At 44.1% G+C, this 26,307-nt stretch overlaps 1 protein-coding gene across 4 annotated transcripts in view; it reads right to left on the bottom strand.

Moving 5' to 3' along the window:
- Positions 1-22,584, bottom strand: part of Sec24b (SEC24 homolog B, COPII component) — a 71,102-nt gene extending 48,518 nt beyond the window's left edge. For 3 of the 4 annotated variants that reach the window (XM_087897574.1, XM_087897575.1, XM_087897576.1), the window contains exons 1-3: positions 22,435-22,584; positions 8,367-9,104; positions 2,713-2,856 (exon numbers count right to left, since the gene is read on the bottom strand). In XM_087897574.1, the coding sequence (XP_087753700.1) occupies positions 2,713-2,856; positions 8,367-9,104; positions 22,435-22,534 (982 nt within the window). In that variant the 5' untranslated portion in view covers positions 22,535-22,584. The remainder of the gene's footprint in view (positions 1-2,712; positions 2,857-8,366; positions 9,105-22,434) is intronic. The other variant, XM_087897577.1, reaches the window with a different exon arrangement.
- Positions 22,585-26,307: the final 3,723 nt, after the last annotated feature.

The following is a 26,307-nucleotide window of genomic DNA, read 5'->3' as shown; positions in this document are numbered from 1 at the left end:
CATGAGTCTGCGGCATTGGAGGTATGGTCATGTTCATGTTAACTACTACACAATCACTCAGGACTTCATCTGCTTCCCACAACTAACTGGCCTGTTTTTCACTTAATCTGTAAGACGGAATAGTTACTACCTCAAATGCTTGTTGAAAGGAGTTAATAAGTCCTGGACATCACATACTTAGACATATCGTACCTGACATGAACATATACATAAATACTGTGTTTATTAGTTACCACTGTACTTTGAAAACGTTTTATGTATATTTAATCTGAAATCATTATCAGTTATTCTCTCTCTCAAACTTTTTTCAGAGGGTCTAATGTAATCCAGATTAGCTTCAAACCTGAAGTGCAGCTGAGGTTGGCTTGGCTTTCTACCTAAAAGCCCTGGTTTCTTCCTTCTGACTATGTAGGTCATACTCTGTCTTTCTCTGGAGCACTGGAAGTCAATGCACGTGCCTTCACACCGAATTCTGTATACTAACTCTTTTTAAAGACAAATGGGAATGTTTTCTAGAACCACCAGATATTTTCCCAGATACACTGGATATAATTCTATGTGCAGTCTGGGAAGATGGCTCCATGTTGATAAAGCACTTACCATGCAAGTATGAAGGCCAGAGTTCATAGCCTCAGAACCCATACACCAGCCAAGCAGGTAGAACAGCCACCTACAATCCCAGCACTCAGGGAGGGAGGCAGACGGGGGACTCCTGGAGTGTGGTAGTTAGCTAGACTATACGCAATTGTCTTGCTCCATATTCAGCTAGAAACCCTGCCTTAAATTAAAGTGTCACCCAGTGTTAACTTCCACCAGGCACACATATGCCAGTGTTAACTTCCACCAGGCACACATATGCACACCCTCCACCCCCATACAGAGAAACCTGCAAACACACATGAACACCACACATACACACACATACAAAAATAAATAAAATCTACAAGTGCCATCATGCCTAGCTTCCACAAAAAGGCCTGAAAGTCCCTGTACACTCATGTCCCCTATATAAAATAGTATAGTACAAGTATATAATCTATGCATATTGGCTGATATACTTTAAATCATCTCTAGTTATTTATAATACCCATTACAAAGTAAATACTATATAAATAGTTGCTCTGTTGTAGTCTTCAGAGGTAGAACCGGGATCTAGATGGCAGTAGTGGTCACATGACCCCAGCGCCCTCTTTAAAGATGGAGAACTTGGTGCACAGCTTTTAGGACTACAACTTGCACAACCACAGTATCCTTGACTCACATTAACAATTAGCTCATATCTTAGACCTACTCAATGGCAAAAAGCGATCTGCTACTTAGAAAACAAATGAGTAAAAAGGGCTACAGATTCACACATCTCCAGTATTAAATTTCTCTGTTACTTATGCAAGTAGATGATCTTAGGTAAATCAAGAGTTTGTCAACAGCCAGCAACAATAAAAAAATCAGTTATAGTTTAAAGAAAGAATATATGACAAATCTGAATTAGAAAATTTTTGTTCTGCTACTTATTAACTTGTAATCTTGCGCAAGTTATTTCAACTCTATGATTCTTCTTTAATTTGCAAAACAGATTTGTGCCATATGATTAGTATGGGGACTAACAAAACAAAAATATGAAGTATCTTGAATTCTGCAAGTAATCAGTAAATGTTAGGAGCCTCTTCTCTTTCTAAAATGTACTAGGAATTCTGTGAAGGTTCAGGGACAAAGCGCATTGTAAAATGCTCATTGCAGACACCATCAATGGAGAAGATACAAGAAGGCACCATTCAGAGCTCAAGTTCACACTAAGCAAAGTCTTCCTTACCACTGTTCCCTCTGGAAGCAAACACTGAGAAGAACTAGACTCTATGTCTAGATTCACCAGCTTTGGGAATCAGTGAATACTTTCAGTGTTGATTCCTTACAAATCAAGTTAAGGAAGTTTACAGCAACCGATCAGCTGACACAAAGGTTTCCATTGGATACATCAACACTCAACAAACAGAAGCAGTGAAAGCAGCCTAAGGTTTTACAGTGCTTTTTCTTTTCTGAGATTTAGAACATAACAGAAGATTTTTTCATAGTCCAGGGTAGAGACTGTCACACATAGTAAGTACAGTCCTTAAAATAGTCCAAGTGAACTGGAAATACAAACTGTGATCAAATGAAAAAGAGATTAGACAGAAACATCAATACTTTGGAACTTCTGCCATATAGGAAGTAACCAAGAAAACTTCAGAAAGAAAGGACAGTGTGAAGAAACAAGACCCAAACAGTCAGTGTCAGATCCGTCACTTTCTTATCTAAGAATATTAAATAACTGCATGATCTGCCAATGAAACAAGTAGAGCTTACAATCCCACCCTGACACCTCTCCCCTAAAAATTATAGATGGTTAACAATAATGACAAGCCAGAAGTCTTCAAATGAGACACAAAGGTTCACTAAATAAGATGATGATGGCTGAATTACCCTAAAAAGAAAAAAAGACTACAATGGTTTAAGAAAGGAAATTCAACATCCCAGGAAATAAGGATTAGTGGATCCAAAGTATATAAAATATCTAATCAAATAAATTAACACAAAAGGCTAAACTGTCATATTTGAGTTCAGACTATAAACTGCTTTTTCATATTTTCAGTTAATTATGTTTACAGTTTAGCTTTTTCAAGCCAGCTACTGAGATATGAGTGTGCATGTGCATGAAATAACTAGCTTCTCACATACCTTTGGTCTGCATTTGCTCTGGGGGCGGTGGAGCTGAGGGCATGGGCCCAACTGGGTGACTTGGAGCAGGAGGCATTCTTGTTGATGAGGGTCCTGGCAAGACTGTGGAAACTACGGAGCTGGGCTTGGGGGGCTGGACATTTTCTGTAACAGGGTAAGACAGAGAGTCTGCAACTGAAGACAAGAAACCATTTCACCCACAGCGACAACCCACAACATGTTAAAATAAAGCTGCTAACAAAATGTTATGGATTTGAAGTTTCATGGATGCTTCAGTGCCACCACACTGATTTGGCATCTAGAAATAAAGTGGTCCAAACAAATCATTTCCCCAAAGTGAGAAAACTGTCTCCGGATATTTTAGTGATTTGTAATGACAATTCTTACTAAAACATTCAATGATGTCACCATCTTTTCAGACAAAATGAAATATTTTTCTTTACAAACCAACAACCATGTACTACACAATGGTGACCAAGGTAGAGTGAACAGGGGTAACGGGCTCTCTGAATTCTGTAAATCAGCTCACATCTCATTTTGCTTTATTTTATTTACAAAAGCAACAAAGTTATTTTCCCAGAGTGGAGGAAGACAGAGGCCCAGGAATGAAGTGCCTTGGTGTTTTCACTGAGACGTAGACAAGGGTGTCTTTCCCTTCAGTTTCTCTGGTCTCTGTGCATGGCTGGGTTCCAACCCTCATATAAGCATGCCACTCACATTGGGTGCGGGCCCACCCTAGGGACTTCACTTGAATCAACTGCCTCTTTAAAGACCCTACCTCCAAATGCTGTTACATTCTGTCATAAGATTCTGCCCTGCGACTTCTACACTAGGACGTTGCATCTGAACTTACTCATGAGTTTGGAGGAGACACAATCTATTCCCAAACAGACTCATTTGAAGTTAACCGATAGTGTAAAAACAGGAGTGGGGGTACTAAAAGCCTCTTCTCTATATTCCAATCATAAGTGACATCGCATGGCCCTCCAACCCTTTCATTACCCACCCCTTTTATCCTGTATCTCAAAAAATGACAGAAATTACTGAAAACATATCAAAAAGACCGCTGACAGTTTTTCTGTAATGGCAACCAGATGTAACAGATCAAGTAATCCACATTAATCATATTTAAGCTTAGCAGAATAATCAGTATTTACATTGTACAATGGTGTTTTCCGTTTATTCTGACGAGCATATTAGTGAATCTTCTATCTAGATTAGGCATTTAGGGAAAGGTGTGAGAGACTTCCGGAAAAGATCGTAGCTGGCAGCACCTTGGGTGATCAAGAAATGTGTAAGAGTAAGGAAAAACAGACTCTGTTCCAAAGACAGACAGAGGGGGGGGGGGATATCTTTGAAACTTTGCAAAAGGATGGACGGGGCAGTTGGAAATTTAGAGAAAAGAAATGCAAACCCAGGCAGATGATAGCTCCAGGCAGGTGAGCCAGGGGAGGTAAGCCAGCAGTCTTATCCTCAGAACAAGGCCAAAGGGTTTACAAACCTCAACACCAGTTACAGTCCTTCACTGGGCAGTGACTTTTCCTAGGAAATGGTTGGCAATAAGGAGGTGGCCCAGCTCAGAGTTCTGTCCCCAGGGGCTATCAGGAAAGGGAACCTCTCATTTTGTACTGTTAATAGCCACTACTTGCCTACTGTTTCTAACGAGATGCCCCATTTCAAATGTAACTAAGCAATGGTCTCACCATATTAATAGGCTGGACCTCTAAAATGCCGTATCTATGGTTCATAGTAGTGAAAATCACCGATGGGCCAGAGAGTGCTGGAAAATCTATGGCAAGAGTAGTGGTAAGCAGTGACCACTAGCGCAGGAATAAATACACACACATACATGTACAAATATGGGTGTACATCTAAGAATGGTGTGTGTAAACTAACTTGGTCTAGGACTGAAAGAATGTAAGGACAAGGCATCTAAATAAAATGTGCTCTACTGCACGTGTCAATAAACAGAAGTTAAACTGGGCATAGCAGGGAAAGGAGACGTGACACAGGGAACGGCTGCTGCTTCACTACTTCTAGCACACAGCCACTGTGGGAGACCCATGACCTCGTCGTCCCTAGGGCAAGGTTCTCAACGCAAGTGCCACAACTTTGGCAGGGAGGATGTGGGCAGCGAAGAATAATCCATCATCACCAGTGAGAAGCAGATCTTTGGTCGAGAGAGAGTTAGTGCCCAGCACCTCAATCACATGTTATCACTTGCCAGAGTGCTACGCATCTGATGTAGGAAATGGTGATCTCCTGGGCCTTCCTACAGAGCCTGTATGAGACACTTCCTTGGAACCTGCTCAAATATGGGCTCTTGGACCCTCTCACGCTAGACCAGTAATCAACATTGACTTTTATTAAGATCCAGGTAATTCGTGCACAAAATTTGAGAAGGTCATCTCTAAAGCATACAGACCTGAAACAGCTGTGTTTCTGAGTATTGCTGTGTTCTGTTCCATTAATGCCAAATTTTCCCAAAAACACTAACTCCCCCCCCCCACCTTCCTACAGAGTTTCTGTCATTTCCATCCTCCTTGAGCCCTCAGTATAGTCACTTTCTCGTTGTCCCGCTCTAGCACGTGTTCTGGGTTTCCTTTGACTGCGACAATCCTCCTCCGTGGCTGTTACAGTTTTTCTTAGCTGTAGTCTTTCCCACATCAATTTGTGCATGTATTTGTACAACACAGAAAAATACAACCCCTTCCTCACTTTCCAGTTTGTTTCATTTTATACTGCCTTTCAAAGATAAAACTTTTTTTTTATTAGAAATGACTTAGAGTTTTTCCATGTTTACTCTTCATGGCTAGCACTATGAATGCTTTCTTTATAAAATTGGATCAGTTCAAAGTTCTGGAGATAGTCTACTTTTTACAAAAAATTTTCAAGTTTTGCCTTTTTCATTTAAATATAACTCCCCCTCCGCAAATTTACTCCGTACATTAAAAACTCATCCTTCAGATTGCAGTTAAAATATCGCTTCATGAGAACTCTCCCCTAAAGTCCAAGAGTAACAGGCCAACATGCCCACCGTGACCTCTCCAAGGACCACAACTCTCTGCTTCTTGCCTCTTGTCTGCTGCCACAAGAGGACTGCGAGCTTGAAATGTAAGAATCTGCCTTTTACCCACGGTTAGCTCCCAGATTAAAACAGACCTGGCACATGGCTGGCTTCCAAGTATCTAGTGGATGGTGCTAGATACATCTACCAACAGTGAGGATTGGAGAGCAGGCCAACAAAAAGTCTGCCTTTTTCAAAAACGGAGTTTGACTGAAGCAAACACATAGAAACTGGCAATGTAAAACAAATTGGTCAACTTGTATTTAGCTATAGCCTTAAAAGAACACTATCGCTGGTGTGAGGCATACAACTTTAATTCCAATATTCAGGAAGCAGAGGCAGGCAGATCTCTGAGAATTCAAGGTCAGCAAGGGCTATACAGTGAAAACCTGTCATTATTATTATTATTATTATTATTATTATTATTATTATTTTAAAGGAATGCTATAAGAATAAATCCAGTATAGCTAGAGATGGCTCAGCAGTTAAGATCACTTGCTGCTCTTGCAAAGGCTCTGGGTTCAGTTTCCAGCATCCACATGGTAGCTCACAGCTGCCTGCAACTCAAGTTCCAGGGTATTCACCACTCTCTTCTGACCTCCACAGGCAGCCGGCATGCACATGGTGCACATACATACATGCAGGCAAACACTAACATAAATAAATAAATAAAATAATCAATCTTTGCTGGATATGATGGCACATGTCTTTAATCCCAACACTTGGTAAAGACAGGTGGATCTCTGCGTGAGGCCAACCTAGTCTATATAGAAAGTTCCAGGCTATACAGTGAGTCTCTCTCTCTCTCTCTCTCTCTCTCTCTCTCTCTCTCTCTCAAAAAAAAAACAAAAACAAAAAAACAAAAAACAACAACAACAACAACTGGAAAAGATAACCCCTATCTTTTAGAAATATTCTCTAAATATTTAAAATTCTCCAGGACCCAGAGGGAGATTCAATTCTCAGCTAGTGTTGCAGCCCTCATCCAAGCTGTCCAAGCCGAAGTTCTGTCATGTCACCTTCTGAATCTTCTTTGCCCTCCTCAAACTATAAGACATCTCTGAGACAAGTGCTACCCTCTGTCATCACTCTTGTCTGAAGCAGCTGCAGTTATCTTCCGGCTTGCCCCTGCTGGCCTATGTCCTCCAGAAACCCACCACACTGTTACAGAAGTGTTCCTGTATACCCATAGCACAGCACCATCACCTTGTGGATACACTGCTGATGGCTAAAGAGTGGGAGAAAAATATCTATGTTTTCCTTTATTAATTCCTCCGAAAAGGAAAAAATTAAAAATAAAAATGGGACTAGAGAGATGGCTGAGCAGTTAAGAGAACTGGCTGCTCTTCAGAGGACCCAGGTTGCCAGTATCCATGATGGAAAACAACCATCTGCAACTCCAGTCTCAAGAAATCTGATGTCCTCTCCATATTGCTCTGACAAATGATTGTGTAGATATTTATAATCTAAAACAACACACTCAGAAAATTACCACAGCTTCATCAACTAATATTCTGTGGTTTTCTTTCTTTCTTTTTTTTTCCTTTTTGGTTTTTTTTCAGGGTAGGGTTTTTCTGTGTAGCCCTGGGTACCCTGGAATTCCCTCTGTAGACCATGCTGGCCTAGAACTCATGGAGATCCTCCCGCCTCTGCCTCCCCAGTGCTGGGATTAAGAGCGCGCACCACTGCCCAGTGATGTGCATGTTTTCACTCCCTTCAAGAGCACATCATTAGATTCAAGTTCACAGCTTCAATTTACGTAAGAATACTCTAGAGAAACAGAACACTTAAAAATATATGGGTGAGGCATGGTGATGCACACCTTTAATCATAACAGTCTGGAGGCAGAGGCAGGTAGATCTCTTGAGTTTGGGCTAGTCTGGTTTATATAGAGTTCTAGGTCAGCCAGAGACATAGTGACATCTCCTGGCTTGGGGAATACAAGCACGCATGCACACCTCTATTTTATCATATGTGCTACGTATACCTTATATATGTAAAATTTTTAACTAAACATTTAGCTATCCTTGACAGAAAGACCAACCACCAAGGAGTCATGATTCCTCATTTCCCCGTCTTCATGAATGACCACAGTGTACTAACTTGGGAATCAGAAAACACCTTTTATCTCTAGGATACATAGTTTAAAGGAGGCCAATAGAATGCTTCTGACCACCATTTTTTTCTATAATAACGGGGCTATGACTAGAAAAATAATTACCTAAGTTGAGCTAGTTTGAAAACAAAGTCATGGCCAGCAAGACACATCATCAAAACAGTCTTCAGTTTGTCCAAGTTAGTTCATGTTAAGGACAAGTAGAGCCGAGGCATAAAAGACACCCTGAAACACTGGCTGGGAGCTCAGTCAAGGCATGGAACCAGGCTCTTCAAACAGAACATCGAGGAGTTAAATGTGAAGGGGGCATAAGAATGGTTTGGAGAGAATCCGCAAAAATACCACAAATAATTAAGCAAATACAGTGTCCTAGTGAGCTAATTTCCAGTTTTCCTATCAGGAAATAACATCTTTAACAAGACCAGAAATGTTCTGTCAATCATGTTTTGGGGAATTTCATATTCAACTTACCATTATTTGCTGGGTGGTTGTTGGATGGAGCCAAGGATCCCATTTGGTTCCGGATAAGATTGTCTTGGGTGGGTGGAAGGCCAGGAGCTGACCATGGTCCAGAACTATATCCTGAATGACTCTGTTGCTGCTGGTGCTGTTGGGAAGGTGGAGGTGGAGGTCGCGATGGATAGGTAAGAGCTGTGCTTGGGCCAGAATACGAATCTTTAACTGGCCTGGCAGACGGAGCACTCTGTGAGGTAAACATTTGCCCGTACGGCTCACTGGCGGGCAGCGAGGGATAGGAAACATTAGGATACACAACATTAGAAACAGTTGAGATAGGATAATGGCTACACGTGGAGGGGTATCCCTGAGAAGCAGAAGAGCTGGCAGAATATGTGGCAGGACTACTGTAGCGATTCCCAAAAGAGGAATAGGGCTGGGAGGCACTCGTATATGAATGGGATGCTGACACCGGAGCTCCCTGGAAAGATCCTGGAGTAGATCCCCCCATGTGAGGGGCAGGAGGACCTCTGCCATACATCTGTTGTGCTCCTGGTTGGCTTGCTGAGCTGGGAGTCCCCACACTTTGTGATGGTACTGTATATGGACGAGAATAGTAACTATCACACTGGTTATCCAATGGTAATGAGGTCATTTTCCCAGGTCCTTGAGAATAATGTCCTGAGGGGGCCACATAGTTTTGATGAGGCAACCCATACCCAGACGGAACTTGCATTTGACTTGGTGCTGGACCTGAAAAAGAAAAGCAACTATTTATTTACAGTGTTGCAAAGAGTTGATGTGCAAATAGCTCCTATCTAATATTGACTCTGTTTATATTCTTCTTCATAACCCAGCATATTACGAAAGAAACATATTGTCATAGGCGTATCGTGTCACTCGGTTCTCAACCTGTGGGCTGTGGCCCCTTCGGCAAACCTCTATCTCCAAAAATATTTACTTTACACTTCATATCAGTAGCAAAATTACAGTTCTGAAGTAGCAACAAAAACAATCTTATGGTTGGGGTCACTACAACATGAGGAGCTGTGTTAAAAAGTGTCACAGCATTAGAGCATTAGGAAGGTTGAGAACCACTGCAGATCCCCATCCTCCTGCTACTCCAACCCTTGAGCAGTCCTCCCTTAACTTGTATCAGGACTCATGAGCAGCAAAAGTGTTGATACACCACTTTAAAGATTAGCCCAATCTTAACTCTGGTTCTCATTCTCTCTCTCTCTCTCTCTCTCTCTCTCTCTCTCTCACACACACACACACACACACACACACCTCAGTTTTGAATGGCCTTGTAACACAGACAAGACGGCTATGTGGTAAGGAAGGGACAGACTCTGGTCAACAGCCAAAGAGAATCGAAGGCCAACAATCACATAAATGTACAAGCAAGCGGTCCTTCAGATTCAATGCATTCCTGAGATAATGACAGCCCAGCCAATAGCTTGACTATATAATCTGTGACGGACCACACAACTGATGGGCTTCCAAGTCAATATTCCTTAACAAAATGAAATCAGGGCTGGAAAGATGGCTTAGCAATTAAAAGCACAAGCTGTTCCTCTAAAAAGACCTGGGTTTGATTCCCAGCACCCACATGGCACCTTACAACTGTCTGTACCTCCAGTCCCAGGGGACAGGATGCCCTCTTCTGGCCTTTAATCCCATACCTGAAGGCCATGGTAGGAAGGAGAGCTTTGAGTTTGAGGTCGGCCTGATCAAAGCAAATTCCAGGCCAATCAAGGATACAAATCAAGACCCTGACTTAATAGAAACGGGGGTAGGGCGTGGGTGTGGAAGTGGACAAAAGAAAGGAAGGGGGGGAGAATAATAGACAGGTTGACCAAACTAAAGGTATATGAAAAAGCTTTACAGAAATCCATGACTTTGAAGTTAATTTTAAAAATACAAGAAGGAATTTAACTGGACAGTGAAGCTTCCAAAAGACATGATTTATTAAACAAAAACTTTAGTGCCAGGCATGGGATATCCCCCTAAATGTTATTCATCAAGGGGGTCCCAGAGTTCTCCCAAACAACACAGGTTATTCCCAATGCTCTTGGTCGCCCACTACAACTAAATGGTAAGACCCTATTGCAGAAGACAACACACTCTGGTTACAGGACTCAGAGTAGCCAATCTGGAACTCCCAGCCAACCCTCTGCTGGCTAGCTTCTCCACTGCCAGAGGTGCTGTGCAGACTGCTGAAGGACAAAGGGCTGGAGCACTCGGGCAGTACTCATTCGACTCAATGAATAACAAAAGAAGGGAAAATGAAAGGGCTGGTGCAGGAAGAGAGAAAGGAGGGTGGGGTAGATATGAACAATATACAACTATGAAATTGTCAAAGAGTAAAATATTTTGAAGTTTAAAAAGACTGAGCGGGAATGGTGCTAGTCCTTCTCTGATCAAGTACTCAAGCAGTGGAGCCCATCTTAGGGTGCACATGTCCTTTGTTCAGTCCCCAGCACTGTGGGAGAGGGCAGGGCTAACAATTTATAGAAGGAAGTACAAAGTAAAAATCCCTTTCTCACTCTGGTAACTGATATTCTACTACCCAGACACAGTTGCAGTCCACAGAAGTTTCCTGTGTGTTCTTTGGAAGAACGAACCATAGCATGGTTCTACTACTATTAATTTAATGTATCCTAGACATTCTTCTGTTAGCATGTGTAAATCCTTATTTTTGAAAAGTACATGAGTTATTTCATTATGGGTGAGTTTACTAAATCCTTATCAAGGAACATCATTTTAGAGAATGAACTTCTATGATCAATTAAGAGGATGGGTTTCCTACAAATGAAAGTGGGGGTTTATGCTTTAAAAATTGGCCACTTTGCTGAGCACTGAGAACTTGTCTGTAGTCCTGGCATTAGGGACCTGAGGCAGGATTATGAGTTCAAGGCCAGTTGTCTTAGCTAGCTGTCTAGCTATTGCTGTGAAGAGACACCATGACCTCAGCAATTCTTTCATAAAGGAGAATATTTAACCGTGTTGGCTCGCTTACAGTTCAGAGGTTCAGTCCATTATCATCATGGTGGGACATAGCAGTGTACAGGCAGACATGGTGCTGGAGCTGAAAATGCTACATCTGGCAGGCAACAGGAAGTGAACTGTGACACTGGGAGTAGCTTGAGCATAGGGGACCTCAAAACCCACCTTCACAGTGACACACTTCCTTCAACAAGGCCACACCTACTCCAACAAAGCCACACCTCTTAATAGCACCATTTCCTTTGGAGGCCATTTTCTTTGGAACCACCACACCAGCCTATACTATACAGCAAGAAACTGTCTCAAAACACAAGCAAATAAAAAAGATCACTGTTACAGCTCTCTTCAAAAAGGACTGCCAATTCATACTTTCCATCAATAATGCTAAAGAATGCTGTATCTTCCCAATGCTAATATTTTACTCTTTACCAGCAAGTGAAGTATTCTAGAAGCATTTTAATCTTTTAAATAAAAAAGTTAGATATACTTATTTTGAGTGTACAAGTGTTCTGACCGTGTGTATGTACAGGTATCTAACATGTGTGTGCCTGGTATCCTCTGAGGTCAGAAGGCACTGACTCTCCTGGAACTGGAGTTATGGATGGCTGTGAGCCACCATGTGGTTGCTGGGAATTGTCCTGTAAGAACAAATGCTATTAATCAATGAGCCATCTCTCCAGCCATTTTTTTCTTCCTTGATACCGGGACTGAACTGAAAGCCTCTATATACCAGCAGGTATGCTGGCCCTGAGCTAAAAGGGACCTGAACTTTCTTTGTAGCTTAGGTAGGCCACAGTCTGTGACCCTCCTGCCAGTCTTCCAGGCAGCTGGGTTACAGGTCTGAACCACAGGCCCAGTTGCTAAGATAACTCCGTTTGCCATACTATCTTCTGTGCCTCATTTTACTTACTTCTAAGATGTATATAATACTTTGTCTTCAAAGACCTGAAGGCCCTAATATGTAAAGTATTTTAAAAAGTGAGTGATTTGGGATAATATATGTTTTGGTTTTGTTTGGTTTTTGGTTTTTCGAGACAGAGTTTCTCTGTAGCTTTGGAGACTGTCCTGGAACTCTCTCTGTAGACCAGGGGCTAGCCTTGAACTCACAGAGATCCACCTGCCTCTATCTCATGAGTGCTGGGATTTAAAGTGTGTGCTGCCGCCACCTAGTGAACATGTTTAAGATTGTCTATAATGCTGTTGGCATCAAAATTAACGTCAGCGTTAGTGTGGTCAGCTATGTAACCATAAAAGTTAAGAGCACTGGCTTAACTTTTAACTTAAGAGGACCCAAGTTCAATTCCCAGCACCCATATGGTAGCTTACAACCAGGTATCTGTAATTACACTTTCAGGAAATCCAATTATCTCTTTTGGCCTCCACTAGCACCAGGTATTCATGTGGCACACATAAATACAAACAAAAATACCCACACACATAAAATAAAAATATATATCTATGTGCTTAGGCGGTGACGGGGCTACAAGCGAATTAAGGACCAGATGCAGTAGAAGCTCCTAACTGAAGACCCTCAGGCCTCACTGAACTAAACACAGCTTGCTTTAGCCAAGCAAATGGCCACAAAGTCCAACGACAGGATTCTAGTCTTAGTTCTAACTACTTTTCTTTGACTTTGTGGCAGACCTCAATACCATCCCCAGCACCCCAATTCCATCAAGCTCAGGGTCTTACACATGCTAGGTACAAATCTACCATAGAGCCACAGCTCTCCCTCAATTTTTCTAGTATCTAGTTATCCCACCCTATGTAAGGAAACAGGGATTTGTACCTTACCTCAAATGAAAGAGTATCAACAACAAAGAGTTCTCCCTTACAAAAGCCACTGTACCGCAAACACAAAGAACCTCTGCATTCCTTGCCACAATAAATACAGAAAATATCTACTCGTAAAGGACGAGTAAAAGTTACACTTTTGTTTGTTTATAATTACTGGGACCATGCAATACATATTTGATAGCCAACACAAAGTAATTTATAATCAGCTGTAAAGGAACCCAATATCCACTTCCATAATTCAAAGTCTAAGTTAACAATTTTACTAAGCTAACAATTTACTCCCCTCTAGGTTATTTACCTAATCACAATTCACCTGAAACAACTTCTTTACTACAAAATAAAACTTCACAAGTCTTTCATTACCTTGACAATAGAATGTGAAAAACTCACATACTTAAACACAGAAAAAGATGGCTCACCTCTAGTCACTATGGCTTTCAGAAATGAACAGACAGCCCGAGTCAAAATCCATTTAAATATTTATTCTCTGCTTAATTGCTGACTCGGCTCATTCCTGCTGCATGGTATAATAATGGAATATAATCATGTCTCTGTTACTACTACTCGATACCACTCCTAAAAACAGGGCCACACTGTGCCTGCTGACACCTATCAGTGAACTACCCACAGAGCCACTGACTTTCAAGTTCATTAAGAAAAGCAAGGGGAGGAAAGGGGAATGAAATAGCTAATCATGATGGGGGTGGGAGTGAGAGGTGGGAGGGCTCCTTTTCATTACTCATTCAGCATCACCATCTAAATGACCCACACAAAGAGAAGTTATCAGCAAACACACCTTTAATCCCAGAGGCAGGTAGATCTCTATGAGTCTGAGATCAGCCGGTCTATACAACAGAGTTCCAGGCCAGTCAGAACTGCACAGAGAAGCTCTCTTCTCAAAGGAGGAAGAAAGGAAGAAAGGGAGGGAAGAAGGGAGGAAGGGAGAAAGGGAGGAAGGGAGAAAGGAAGGAAGGGAGGGAGGGAGGAAGGAAGACTATTTTAAAACACACATACTTAGAATTTTACTTTAGCTCAGAGCAAGAGCATACACATTCAGTAGGAACTAAATTCTAAGCGTTGACTGTTTTGTCTTCTCTTGGGCTGGTGACAGACCTCCATTCCTTCCACTCTGGACTGTGGGCAGTAAGCCCCAAGCTAAAGATCGCCAGCAACAATTGACACTGACCATTGGCTAGCTTGTTTCTGGATAAAATATTCAACCAATTAGATTATAGACAGTAAATCCAGGACTATCAATATGGCTCAGATGGTTAAGGAACTTGCTACACCAAGCCTCATGACCTGAGTTTGATTTGATTCCTAGGACCCATGTGGTAAGAGAGAAGTGATTCGCCAAGGTTGTCAACTGACCTCCATACGTATCAACACACACATGCATGCACGTATACACACAGGTGCACACCAACACTATACTAAATGTAATTTAAAAAAGAAATATTCAATTTTACTATGGTCAGTGAGACACACATCCGTGTCCTAACCTGTGATTATGTGGGGCCGCATGGCAGAGGAGAATTAAGGCTGTAAATGGCATTAAGGTTTTAGTCAGATGACATCTATTAAAATAGGTCTATTATCCTTAACTGTCCAGAGAATTAGAGGCCTGGCTATGCAGTCTTCAGGGAAATACTCAATGGCTGGTTCTAAATACAGAGAAAATGGGCCATGAGCCAAGGAATGTGGGCAGCCTTTAAAAGCTGGAAAGAACCATGGAAGGAATGTGTCCCGCAGAGACGTCCTGATTTTAGCCAGCTGGACTTCTCACCCACAAATAATAAACTCTCCATTTCAAGCAGTCAATTTGTGGCAATTGGTTAGAGAGAGAGAGAGAGAGAGAGAGAGAAGAGAGAAGAGAGAAGAGAGAAGAGAGAAGAGAGAAGAGAGAAGAGAGAAGAGAGAAGAGAGAAGAGAGAAGAGAGAAGAGAGGAGAGAGGCCCTTCCTGACCTGACTCCTGTGTCACGGCTCCTTGTGTGTCACAAGATAACCCTCACCTGGCAGCCCTGCTCCCACACCCGAGTCCTGGGACAACTTACTCTACCAGGCTCTTCCACACCCTTCCACCTGACCATTTCTTACCCACTCTGGTCTCAGCCCAGCTCTTCCTGAAGAAAGGCCTTCCCCGACACTGCTCAAACACAGCTTAACTTTGCTTCCAGAGCATCCCAACCTCAAGAGAGAATGCTTTGCCCTTTCCAGATTCTAGAAGCTGCCCGACTTCCTTTTCATGTGCACAGGTCTAATTTTAAACTCTCCAAGTGCAAAAGTTAGGTTACCTTTCCCCAAGCCTCATGATTTTGAAAATCATGAACTCGAAGTTATCAACAAGTACTTCTGTATCGGGCACTCATCATAGAGTCAACAAGATACTTAAAGAGAAAAACGTGAACTCTCAAGAATGTCTCCTGCAGCTGTGGAAGGCAACAGACTTGCAGGGGTCTTGCTAGACTAAAGCTGAGATCCAGGACAGGTTGCTTCAGTAGGTTCCCAGTGACTCCATCTTCAGAGCACACCACCCTGTTAATGTTAATTAATTACGCTGTCTGCCACTTCTGACCCTCCTTGTCTCTCTCCAGTACGAACTGCTACAAGTCTATCATGCCAGATCACACTTTGTTTGAGACAGTCTCTCTAAGTAACCACGGCTATCCTGTAATTTGCTATGCAGACTAGGCTGGCCTCTGCCTCCTGAGTGCCAGGATTAAAGGTGTGAGCCACAATTCAAGGCCTCAGATCACAAACTCATCTGAACATTCAAAAATCTAGCCATAATTTTTTATTCAGTTGGTTATTGTTTTTTTACTTTTTCGAGACACTGTATCATGATATATCCTTGGCTGGTCTGAAATGTACTATTTATACCAGGCTGGCCTCAAACTTTCAGAAATCCTCCTGAGTGTTGGGTGTATGGGCATGTGCCAACTTGCCAAGCTTGTTCATCATTTTTGATCCAGCTGAAGCACCAGTTAACCTTTCCCTTAAACTTTCCCCTATTACAAGTTAAGATCTGGCCACTGGTTAGGCAGGCCATGACTTCACAGACATTCCTGTCTACTTGGACAAGTTTTTCTCAAGACTACTTCAAGGTGTTTTGGGTGCATAATCCTAACTTGCCTTCTGGCAAGGTAGAGAGATGGTCTATTAGCAGACACTTTCCAAGAGTGCATGTAAAGAGGAGGAAAGGGTGAAAGGCAGGCTAAAGTAACTGATTAAGTGATGGAAACAGTGACCAAGCCCTAACCGTCAATACAGTAGGGGAGTAAGGTTGCTAGTGGCTTTCAGGATATTCTAAAGAGGGATGAACTATAAAGGCAGTTCACTTATTCAGCTCAGCTCAGTACCTACTACAAGTTGCTACTGGGAATACAATGAAAACACAGTCTGCCATTCAAAAAAAATTATAATCTGGTGTTCTAAAGAAAATGGAATAAAGGATTTCTCAGTGCTGACTCTCTATCAGGGCTGGGTACTTTTAAAAACAGTACCTCATCCGATCTCCTCTCAAAGGCTCTGCAAGACCGCTGTCACTAAACTCAGAAGCTCAGAGATGGCAAGGATGTTCTCCATAGATCGTGGAGGAAACCAAAGTCTGCATCACCTTCTGGGAATGGCCATGTGGCCGCCCTACTGCAAACAGAGTCTTCTCCAGGCTGACAGTGCTCTATCTCCATCATGATGACTAGGACCGTGCCTCACTTCTAGAAAAGTCCATTCAAGACGATTCCACTTCAGTCTTTCCCATCCAACAGTTCACGGTTTACAGATGCATTTTCGAAACAGAAATTGGGGCTGGAGGGATGCTCAGTAAAGGGCAGTTAATTTAAGTCCTTTTCCAGAGGACCCGAATTGGCTCCCGATACCCATGTCAGGAGACTCACAACCTGTAACTCCAGCTCCAGGGAGAGCTGATGCCTCTGGCCTCTGAGCACCTGCACACACGCACACACCCCATGTGCACACAAGTAAAAGACTGAAACAAATCTTTTAAAAAGAAAAGTTATTTTGAAAATGAAAGCTGAAATATTGCTAAGGACAATAAATGAGGTTCACAAAAAATGTGTCTCGGAAAACTGAGAAGTGTGTGTGAAAAGCATAGCAAATAATTAAAATCATACATTATAGTAACAATTGCTTGTTAGAATATTATCACAGAGAGATAACTATGTATATTCAGAGTGAGGACTATTCAGACGACTATGAAGGCCAGAGAGAGGTGCCTCCTGAGGACCTCCCAGCTAGATGGCCACAGATGTGAACGGAAGCATGCTGCAGAGATGAGAGCCCAGTTCCTCAGATTGGAGACTTCTTTCTAACTTCTGTGTGTGCTCTCAAAGGTAAGGAGCCCACAAACTGAAAGGATCTCCAAGTCAACAGTCTTTCAACTGGCACTGTGTCTAACCTCTGCATCACTGACATGGAAACAATGAGCCACAGTGCTATCGGTTTTTGGGAAAGTGGTATGCTGTTAAATCTTTCAAGTCAAGTTGGGAACAATTCTGGAATTATACCATTATCAGGCTATCATTTCACTCAGCAGTCTTGTTCCATGACTCTGCTTTGGAAGAAATGGCAAAAGGCAAAGTTAACTGGACATGTTGGCACACACCTTTAATTCTAGCACTTGGGAGGCAGAGGCAGGAACTCTGTGAGTTCAAGACCAGCCTGGTCTACACAGGAAGACCCTGTCTCCTAAAGGGGGAAAACAAAGAGTTAAAACTAAAAAATATTCATCTAATACTTCGTATGGAAATACAAATAATTCTATAAATCATTGCTACTCTGAATGAAAATCCGGAGCAAAGCAGCTCCACGGTGAATAGAAAAGAGTTCACAGATGCAATGATAGCACACTATCTTCAAGTTAGTGGTGTGGCGGACTGGTGCGGGAGAATTGTCTGTATTCTGTCAATCATGTTTTAAATAAACGCTGATTGGCCAGGCAGAAGGTGTGGGTGGGAAAACCAGACAGGAAGTGGAAATGATACAAGGAGAGCAGGAGAATTCTGGGTAGGAGGAAGTTGATTCCCCCACTCCTGCCCAGATCATCGAAGCAGCAGGATGTGAGCTGCCCCACTGTAAAAGGTACTGAGCCACATGGCTAACATAGATCAGAAAAATGGGTTAATCAAGATGTGAAAGTTAGCCAGTAAGAAGCCTGACCTAATGGGCCAATCAGCTTTATAACTTATAGAGATCTCAGTGTGATTTTTCACTGGGGTTAAACAGCTGGGGGAACTGGTTGGAACAGAAAACCCAAATAACAAACAGCCCCCCCTCCATGTAACAGCGGACAAGCAGTTAACCTTAGAAAAACAGTAAAAGTGATAATAAAGTCTCATTTGTCTGCTTTATGGTGACAATGTTTATAAAATGCAGTAAGAGAAGCATCATAACCATGTCTGACAGTGCAAGCATTTGGTGAAGGCAGGAAGATCAGAAGTTCAAGACCACTGGGCCACTTAGTGAAGTCTGTTAAAAGAGCATTAAAGTGAACACCTGGAACTTGCCCAGCACTGTCTGTGGATCTGAATACACAGCAATAAACAAAAAATAAACTGCTCCCCACAATCTTCTCAGGCATTGGCGACAAGTGCTCCCGCCTCCCTTTCTGGATCCTGAGTTCAACTGCAACACTCCAGACTGCGCTCCTGAACCAACGAGATCACCACCTCCCTCTTAACATTTTAGAGAAACCAAATGTCTTTAAAACACTTGATATTTTTTAAAAAATTATTTTATTTGAATGGGTGTCTTGTCTACATGTATGCCTGTACATCACATGCAAATCTGGTACCCCTGGAGGCCAGAAGGGGGCGCCGGAGCCCCTGGAACTCTTATTATAGACAGTTGCGAGCTGAGAATGAAACCCAGACTGTAGATGAGCAGTCAGAGCTCTGAGCTGCTAAGCCATCTCTCCAGGCGCCATTTGCTGTTTCAAATAAAAGAAAAAGAACTGGCACCGCACAGAAGACTTGGGGGGTAGCTGTGAGGGGTTCCTCCCTTTTCACGCAGTTCTACAGTGGAGAGCAGCAACATTCAGTTCTGACAGTTCCAACCTGAAGTTGAGTCAGGTCCCATAGGCTGGGCTCAGTCCCACAACACTGTCCCCAACCTGAGAGGCCAATCACAAGGAGTAGGCTGTAACAAGTTTCCTTAAGTGGTGATACGGCTTCATTTCCTATTACCTGTGCCTTGGAAATACCTTTATGGGTTTACTATAGGATAGCACAGGGAGGTGTGGCAATATGCCCCAAATTCTCAAACTGGAAGCAAGAGGATCTTCAAGCAGTTGGGAGGCTGAAGGAAAAAAAGAGCAGGAGTTCAAAGTCATCCTCAACTACCTGAGATCCTGCTCAAGCAAAAACAAACAAAACAAGGTATTTCAAAGGAATATAACTAATTCCACACCAACAAAGCGGGGTGTGTGTGAATTAACAGCCATGCCTCGAGGGGGCGCACACAAGCAAGGCCTGAGGGGGAAGGGGTGCCTCCAGAGCATGCTGGCCATGCCAGACTTTCTCTTCCTAGACATTACTAAGTAGGGACGGAAGGGTCGTCAAACCCTCTGTTCACCAGTGCCATCCTAAGGCTCCCCAGGGGCTCCACCCTGTCACTTGGGTGCAGCTCAGATGATCATCACGAACAACAGAAGGGCAGTCCTGTCACTCTCAAAATTCCAAGAGCTCCACGCCACAGGCCCAGATGCAGCTCACAGCATACCAAGGTTATGAAGGGCATGATCTCATTCTGCCTCTTACAGTTTTTCTTGTCATTGGTTTGCTTTTCCATGGTATTCTATATTCACACTTCTGATCCACTGCTTTTGTGTGATTATTATCATGTCTGGAATTCCAGAGTACAGAGAAAAGCGGTTTCTGTGTGCAATAGAAACTGCAAATGCTGCTTAATCCTCATGATCATTTTCTGTAACACCGAGAAACCAAACCAGACCAGACCTGAGCCTCTCATTTCTATGCTCGAATTAATCCCGTCCACAAAACCAAACCAAACCTGACTCTAGGTCTTTATTTCCTAACACCTTAGTATGACATTTCAAGACCTTTCTGCAGCCTGGCCTCTTCTACCCATTCCTTCCATCTCCCCCACACACACACCCCGCCCCAGCCATTCCCTCCCACCCAGCTCCCTTTGCTCTTATCCACTGCTTTCAGTTTCTACAAAGGACTTGCACTTTCTAAGTGCAGACTTCCAGACTTGTGATGCAACTGCTTCCCAGAGATAGCCCCTCCCTCTCCTCCCACCCCCTAGAGATAGCCCTTCCCTCTCCTCCCACCCCTAGAGACAGACCTTCCCTCTCCTCCCACCCCTGCCTACCCAATCACTCAAGACTAGCCAGAAGCAATTTGAATATAATTCAGGGCAGGAGGAGAGACTCTTGTTTCACCAACTCCTCTAACTTTGAATACCCATCTGGTAGCCTAGCAACAGCTGCTAACCGACTGGTAAAACTATTTGAAAAGAGTAAGTATAAAAAAAAAATCAAGCATCATTTACATCGGGAATCTTTAAAATACGGATTTGTTCCTACAAATTCAACATCCTTTCGACCAAGTGAATAGCTTGGCATCTTCGAGTCGTCACAAAATTTATTAAGGCTAAAATAAAATTTGTCACCCGGAAATCAAGAGCACCATTCTTGAATCTGTCAAACATGGATTTAAGATGTTCTAACCTGGGACCTACTTCTAAATTATGATGTTCTGGTGGCTTCACGCACAAAGCGGTGTAAAAACAGACAGACGGACAGACAGACAAAGCCTAGGTAGTGTTTACTAGAAGACTACCTGAGCTGAATTTCTAAAACCCACCTGGCAGAAAGAACCAACTCCCAGAAGTTGTCCTCTGACCTCCAGGTGCCAGCCGGGGCGCACTGGTTTATACGCACGCACACAACACAGACAAGTTGTTATTTCAAAACGGCTCACAAATTATGTTTTCACTTGGGTAAAGGGCAAGTGTGATACCATCAATGACACTGTTGACCTTCAGAAGCTGTTTACACTAAACAACGATTTAAGAAGCATGAAATATTGACAAATAAGGCCGACCTAGGGATCTTAAGACTAAACTGTCTTTTTTTTTTTTTCTGTTTTAAATTGTGAATAAGAATTCCACCTGACTCTCAGGAAGTTTTGAAAGGCATTATCAATATTCAAAACTTTGGGTGTTAGTCAAAAAGATGATAAACCCTAGTAAATTTTGATTAGCCCAGTGAGTAAACTGGGTCAATGATTTGATGAGTTCTACGGTGGTTTTGTTCTTTTACACGGGACAGAATTTTCTTAGCCTTAATGACTTTGGGAGAGTCTCATCAGACGTACCGTCAGTCTCTAAAGAGAGCCCCTCCCCCAGTACTATCTAGGAACATTCCAGATCTCTAGACTAGGGGGATAGGCATGCTAGGGTAAGATCATTTCTCAGGAGAAACTCCTGCATGCTCAGAGCCTATGGCCTCAGTATGACTGCCACGGATTCGTGCCGCCCTACGCAGGCCTTGCCTCAGAATGGGCCAAACAACTCTGGCACGTTTTTCTGTATCTTAAAGTGTAACCGCAGATGGGGAAATCTAAAGGTGTTCGTTTAGCTCCTGTTGACACCTGCTCCCCCGTCGAACACTACAAGCAAACTCCAAACGCCTGAGCAGCAACCGCGGCGGCAAACCACAACAGATCCCGAGGCCGACGAGGGGTCGGGGTTACAGTTACACTCCTGCATCATATTTACACCCTTTTGTCTACAAACTTGAGTGCAAACTAAGTTCCCTTCCAGGCAGCGTGCTCGCCGGGCCTTAAAAATCAAAGCGACGTTCCTGAGGCCGGAAGGATGCGATCCACCAGGTACCAAGGCTGCACCCAGCCCTCCAAAGACCACGGACTCGGGGCCCCGGGCTCCCAGGGAGCACTCGGTGCCCAAGGGGTCGCCCGGGGCAACCGGCCGGTGCCCCGATCGGAGGAGACGGTCGCGCCGGGGGGCTGACCCCTCCACTACGGCCTCCGTCCGCAAGGACTGGCCGGCCTAGGTCGTACAACGCTGGCGACCCCGCCCTGCCGTCCCCCCGCTCGGCCCTTCCCTCGCCTCATCGCGGCCTCCGAGCTCCACCGCGGTCTCAGGGCCCCAACGCGGCCTCCCCGGGTCGGCCTTGCCCGGCCCCAAGCCACGGTTGCAGGCCGCCCGCCCTCCCGCCCTCTCTTCCTCCCGCCTAGGCCCCGCGCCGCGCCCCGATCTTCCCCGCCTCACCGTTCTGCTGCGGCGGCGCCAGGCCAGAGGCTGCTCCGCCGAGCTTGGGCGGCATCCGGGCACCGGCAGCCGGGTGAGGGGACCCGGCGGGGGCCGACATGACGGCGCGGCTGACGGCGGCGGCTCGGCGGAGGGAGATGGGCGGAGGGAAGGAAGGCGGGGCCGCGGAGGAAGAGGAAGAGGAAGGAACGCGCCCGCGTCACAGGCCGAGTCACTCAGGACCGCGGCCCCGGCACCCACGCGCTGCAGCGCCACCGCACGCGCGCGGACCCCGACCCGGCCAGCCTCCCGCGCCAGCGCCCCCTGCAGGCCGGAGCTGCGCGACCACCGCCCCGCGCAGGCCGGGCTGTGGCGCCGCCGAAGGGGGAGGAAGGCGCGGGCCCTGTGGCCGCCGCTACCTGGTGGAGCCTGCGCCCTGCAGGGCTGGAGGACGGGTGCGAAGCTGCAGACTGAGGTCTGTAGTCCTGGGTCACGCTGTCCCAACCCACCCACGTACTCTTCCTTGGAGGACGAAGCCTGGCTTTGGATTTGTTATTTATTCTTGCAACCCTTTTCCCCTCCCCCCCCGTTCCAATCTAGCCTAATGTTTATTGAAAATGTGTAATTCCCAGGCAAAGAGAAATCTGTGTGACAGATTCACAATAACAATGGTAGTATTCAAAAACTTTAACCAGTGGCTTTAAATAGCCAGGGGAAGAGGAAGGCGAAAGCCGAGTACAAGGAGAACTTGAAGACAAACTTTATTTATTCCCACCCTCCTGTCTGGGTTGGCTCCGCCTATTTAGCATTTGGAAACGCTGGAGCATGCAGAAGTCTGAGGTCAGCTTGCTTTGACCACCTTGATGAAATCGTTGAATTAATCTCCCTAGTCCACCCAGCATGCTGACTGGCAGGCAGGAGGGTACTACCCAAGTGGGCTTGGTTGGTTTTTTAGTCGGCTACCATCACACTGTAGTGGGAGACAACTGCTCAGAAACGTTTGAATTCTGAATGAGATCAAATAAGATGACATTTCTGGAGCGGTGGAATCCTGTTTACTGGAAGGTTATGCAAACCTTAAAGCTTCGTAATTCTAGAACAACACGAAGCCTTCCTCTAGCTGCTGCCATGAATTAGTGACGGGTGCTCTATCGCGCCACACTACAAATAAATGGACTTTTACTAGATGGAGTCTTACTTTGGAGTTCGGAGATTTCCGACTACGTTATGCTCTATCTTCATATGTCTCGTGGCTACTTTCAGCTTCTTCACAGAAACCCAATCCTCATGAGGTAGAGCTCACACCCCTCCTTCATCAAGGAGGTCCTACACTTCAAGCCCCAGCACTTGCCAGGAATCCTTCGAATTTGGAATAAGGCTGGCACTATGTGAGTAAGGGGATAGTGGGCAATTAGCTTTCTGCTTCTGGAATGTGTGTCCTGCTTGACGTAGGCTCCTTTTAGTCAGGTAAATGGATGTGGAATAAAGAGTCATGCTGTCTCTTCAGGGAAGCGCCCTTACAAAGGCTGAGACACGACGTTTTCATAGAGCTCCATAAGACATATATTTATTACTTTTGTGTGGGGGTTGTGTTAGGTCCCAAAGGAAACTCCAATTCCCCAAACTCCAAAAGGCAGTGCAAACGTCCAAAAAATGAGCTCAACCTGGACTGTAGGAGGATTTCTGGCAATTAGATAAAAGCTGACATTCCTCAGGAAATTGTGAAACTGGTCCCCAGCCCCCTCACCCCCACATCAAAAATATTTTCCTTCTCTCTGGTGGATGGGAATACAACTAACTGTGGTGCTTATTAGCATATTAGAACCCATGTTGACCTCCAGCCTCCCTCAGTACCACTGGTACCTGTTATACATTTTAAAGGCCATGCTAGCTAGCATCCTAACTCTTCTCACTCCCCCTACCCTAAATCCCCCCCCCTCCAGCTCACAGGCTTCCCTCCCTTAGCTACTCCTTCTCTTTATAACCCTCTATCATTGCTATGTTGTTCCTCTGTCTCTATATATATTTGTGTGTCTCTCTCCCCCCCCCTACCCCCCCACCTACAATAAAAACCTTCACCTTAATTATATCATAGAGTGGTCATCAGTTGATACACGTTGTTGAGGGGTTGTTTATTTGTTTTGTTTTATTTGTTTGTTTTACTTTTGAAACAAGGTTTCTATCTGTGTAGCTCCAGGCGGGCTGTAGATTCTCCTGCCTCAGGGTCACAAGACACAGCACTCCACAATCTGGAGTGCCAGCTACCCATTAATTCAACACTGTACTCTCCTAGTGTGTACATGACAATATTCAGTACTTGCTGCACCAAATAGCGCATTGTAACATGAGGGCCGGCTTGTTGGGGTTTCCGTCCCGTCCGGTACCCCAACAGCCGGCAAATCCCAAAGAGAAATTACACACAGGACTCCATAAGGTTATAAACTGATTGGCCCATTTGGTCAGGCTACTTATTAGCTCTTATAACTTATATTACCCCATTATCCTTATCTATTTTAGCCACATGGGCTCAGTACCTTTCTCAGTGTGACAGCTTACATGTTGCCTCTTCGGTGGTCTGTGCAGGAGTGGCTGAGAGAGAGCTTCTGCTTCCAGAATACTCCCAGTCTCTTTGCTCCACCCCTACTTCCTGTCTGGCTTTCCCGCCTATACTGCCTGCCTGGCCAATCAGCGTTTTATTAAAATATGATTGACAGAATACAGATAATTCTCCCGCACCATTTCCCTCTTTTTTTTTTTTTTTAAACAAAGGAAAATACCCATAATCCATTTGTTGGGAATGTGGGCGTAGTATTTCAGGCTACTTCCTGCTGGTTGGGGGCGCTGATAGTCTTAAGGGGACCTAAAGAAAATTTAGAATTATCATCAAGTCCTGACTGGAGTATCCTGTGAGTCTTGATCATCTCAGGCAGCAGTCTTGAACCTGTTCTGGATGAAGAACTCAGACATCTGGGCCCTCTGTTCCTGTCGGAGATTTCTCAGGTGGCCTTCCTTGATCATACTGGATTTTTCTTAACTCAGAATAAATCCAAAGCCTCTCGTTTTCTGTGGAAACAAAAACAAAATCTCTTCTCCAAAGTAACATACCTTTTGACTTCAGTTTTGAAGCCAAGGTATTTTCAAAAAATCTATATTGGATTAATTCAGCAGCATTTATAAACAAAAGTCTTTTAGCACCTGTTGCTCCTTCCTCAGCATTCAAACAATTCAAAGAGAGCATAATAACATACGGTATCAAGATTCTCTGTGTATTTTCCATCTTTATTTTAACTTCTATTTCTTTTATTTTTACTTTTACTTTTTGAGACAGGTTCTCTGTATATCTTTGTCCTGGAATAACTCTGTAGACCAGGCTGTCTTTGAACTCACAGAGATCCTCCTGTCTCTGCCTCCCCAGTGCTGGGATTAAAGGTGTATGCTACCACACCTTGAACTCACAGAGATCTGTCTCTGCCTCCCAGGCATTGGGATTAAAGGCGTGTACTACCACACCTTGAGGTCACAGAGGTCAATCTACCTCTGCCTCCCAGGCATTGGGATTAAAGGTGTGTACCACCACACCCAACTACTCTCTTTCTTTCCTTTTAACTTTAAGAACTTTAACTTTTAGCCTGCATATACACACTGTAAACCATTTAGAGGTTTTCTTCATCTTTGAATCTCTCTTTACTGTTTATCTCTCTTTTTCTGACCACATGAGCCTTTAATTTACAAAGCAATATGGGAAGCCGTGGCTTTGACAGCTAGATCCAGCTCATTCCTTAGCTTTCCAGACTCATAGCTGAGATACCAGCCACAGCTGTGTTCACTGCCACAACTTGTCGTGTTTCAAGGTCCTTGCTAGCAAGCAAGCTGCATCATTCTGCTCACAGACCA

This window comes from Myodes glareolus, chromosome 17 (assembly GCF_982192425.1).
Source record: "Myodes glareolus chromosome 17, mMyoGla1.1, whole genome shotgun sequence".
Lineage (NCBI taxonomy): Eukaryota > Metazoa > Chordata > Mammalia > Rodentia > Cricetidae > Myodes > Myodes glareolus.
The sequence above is the reverse complement of the archived record's forward strand: the minus strand, read 5'-3'. Positions and strand labels throughout refer to the sequence as shown.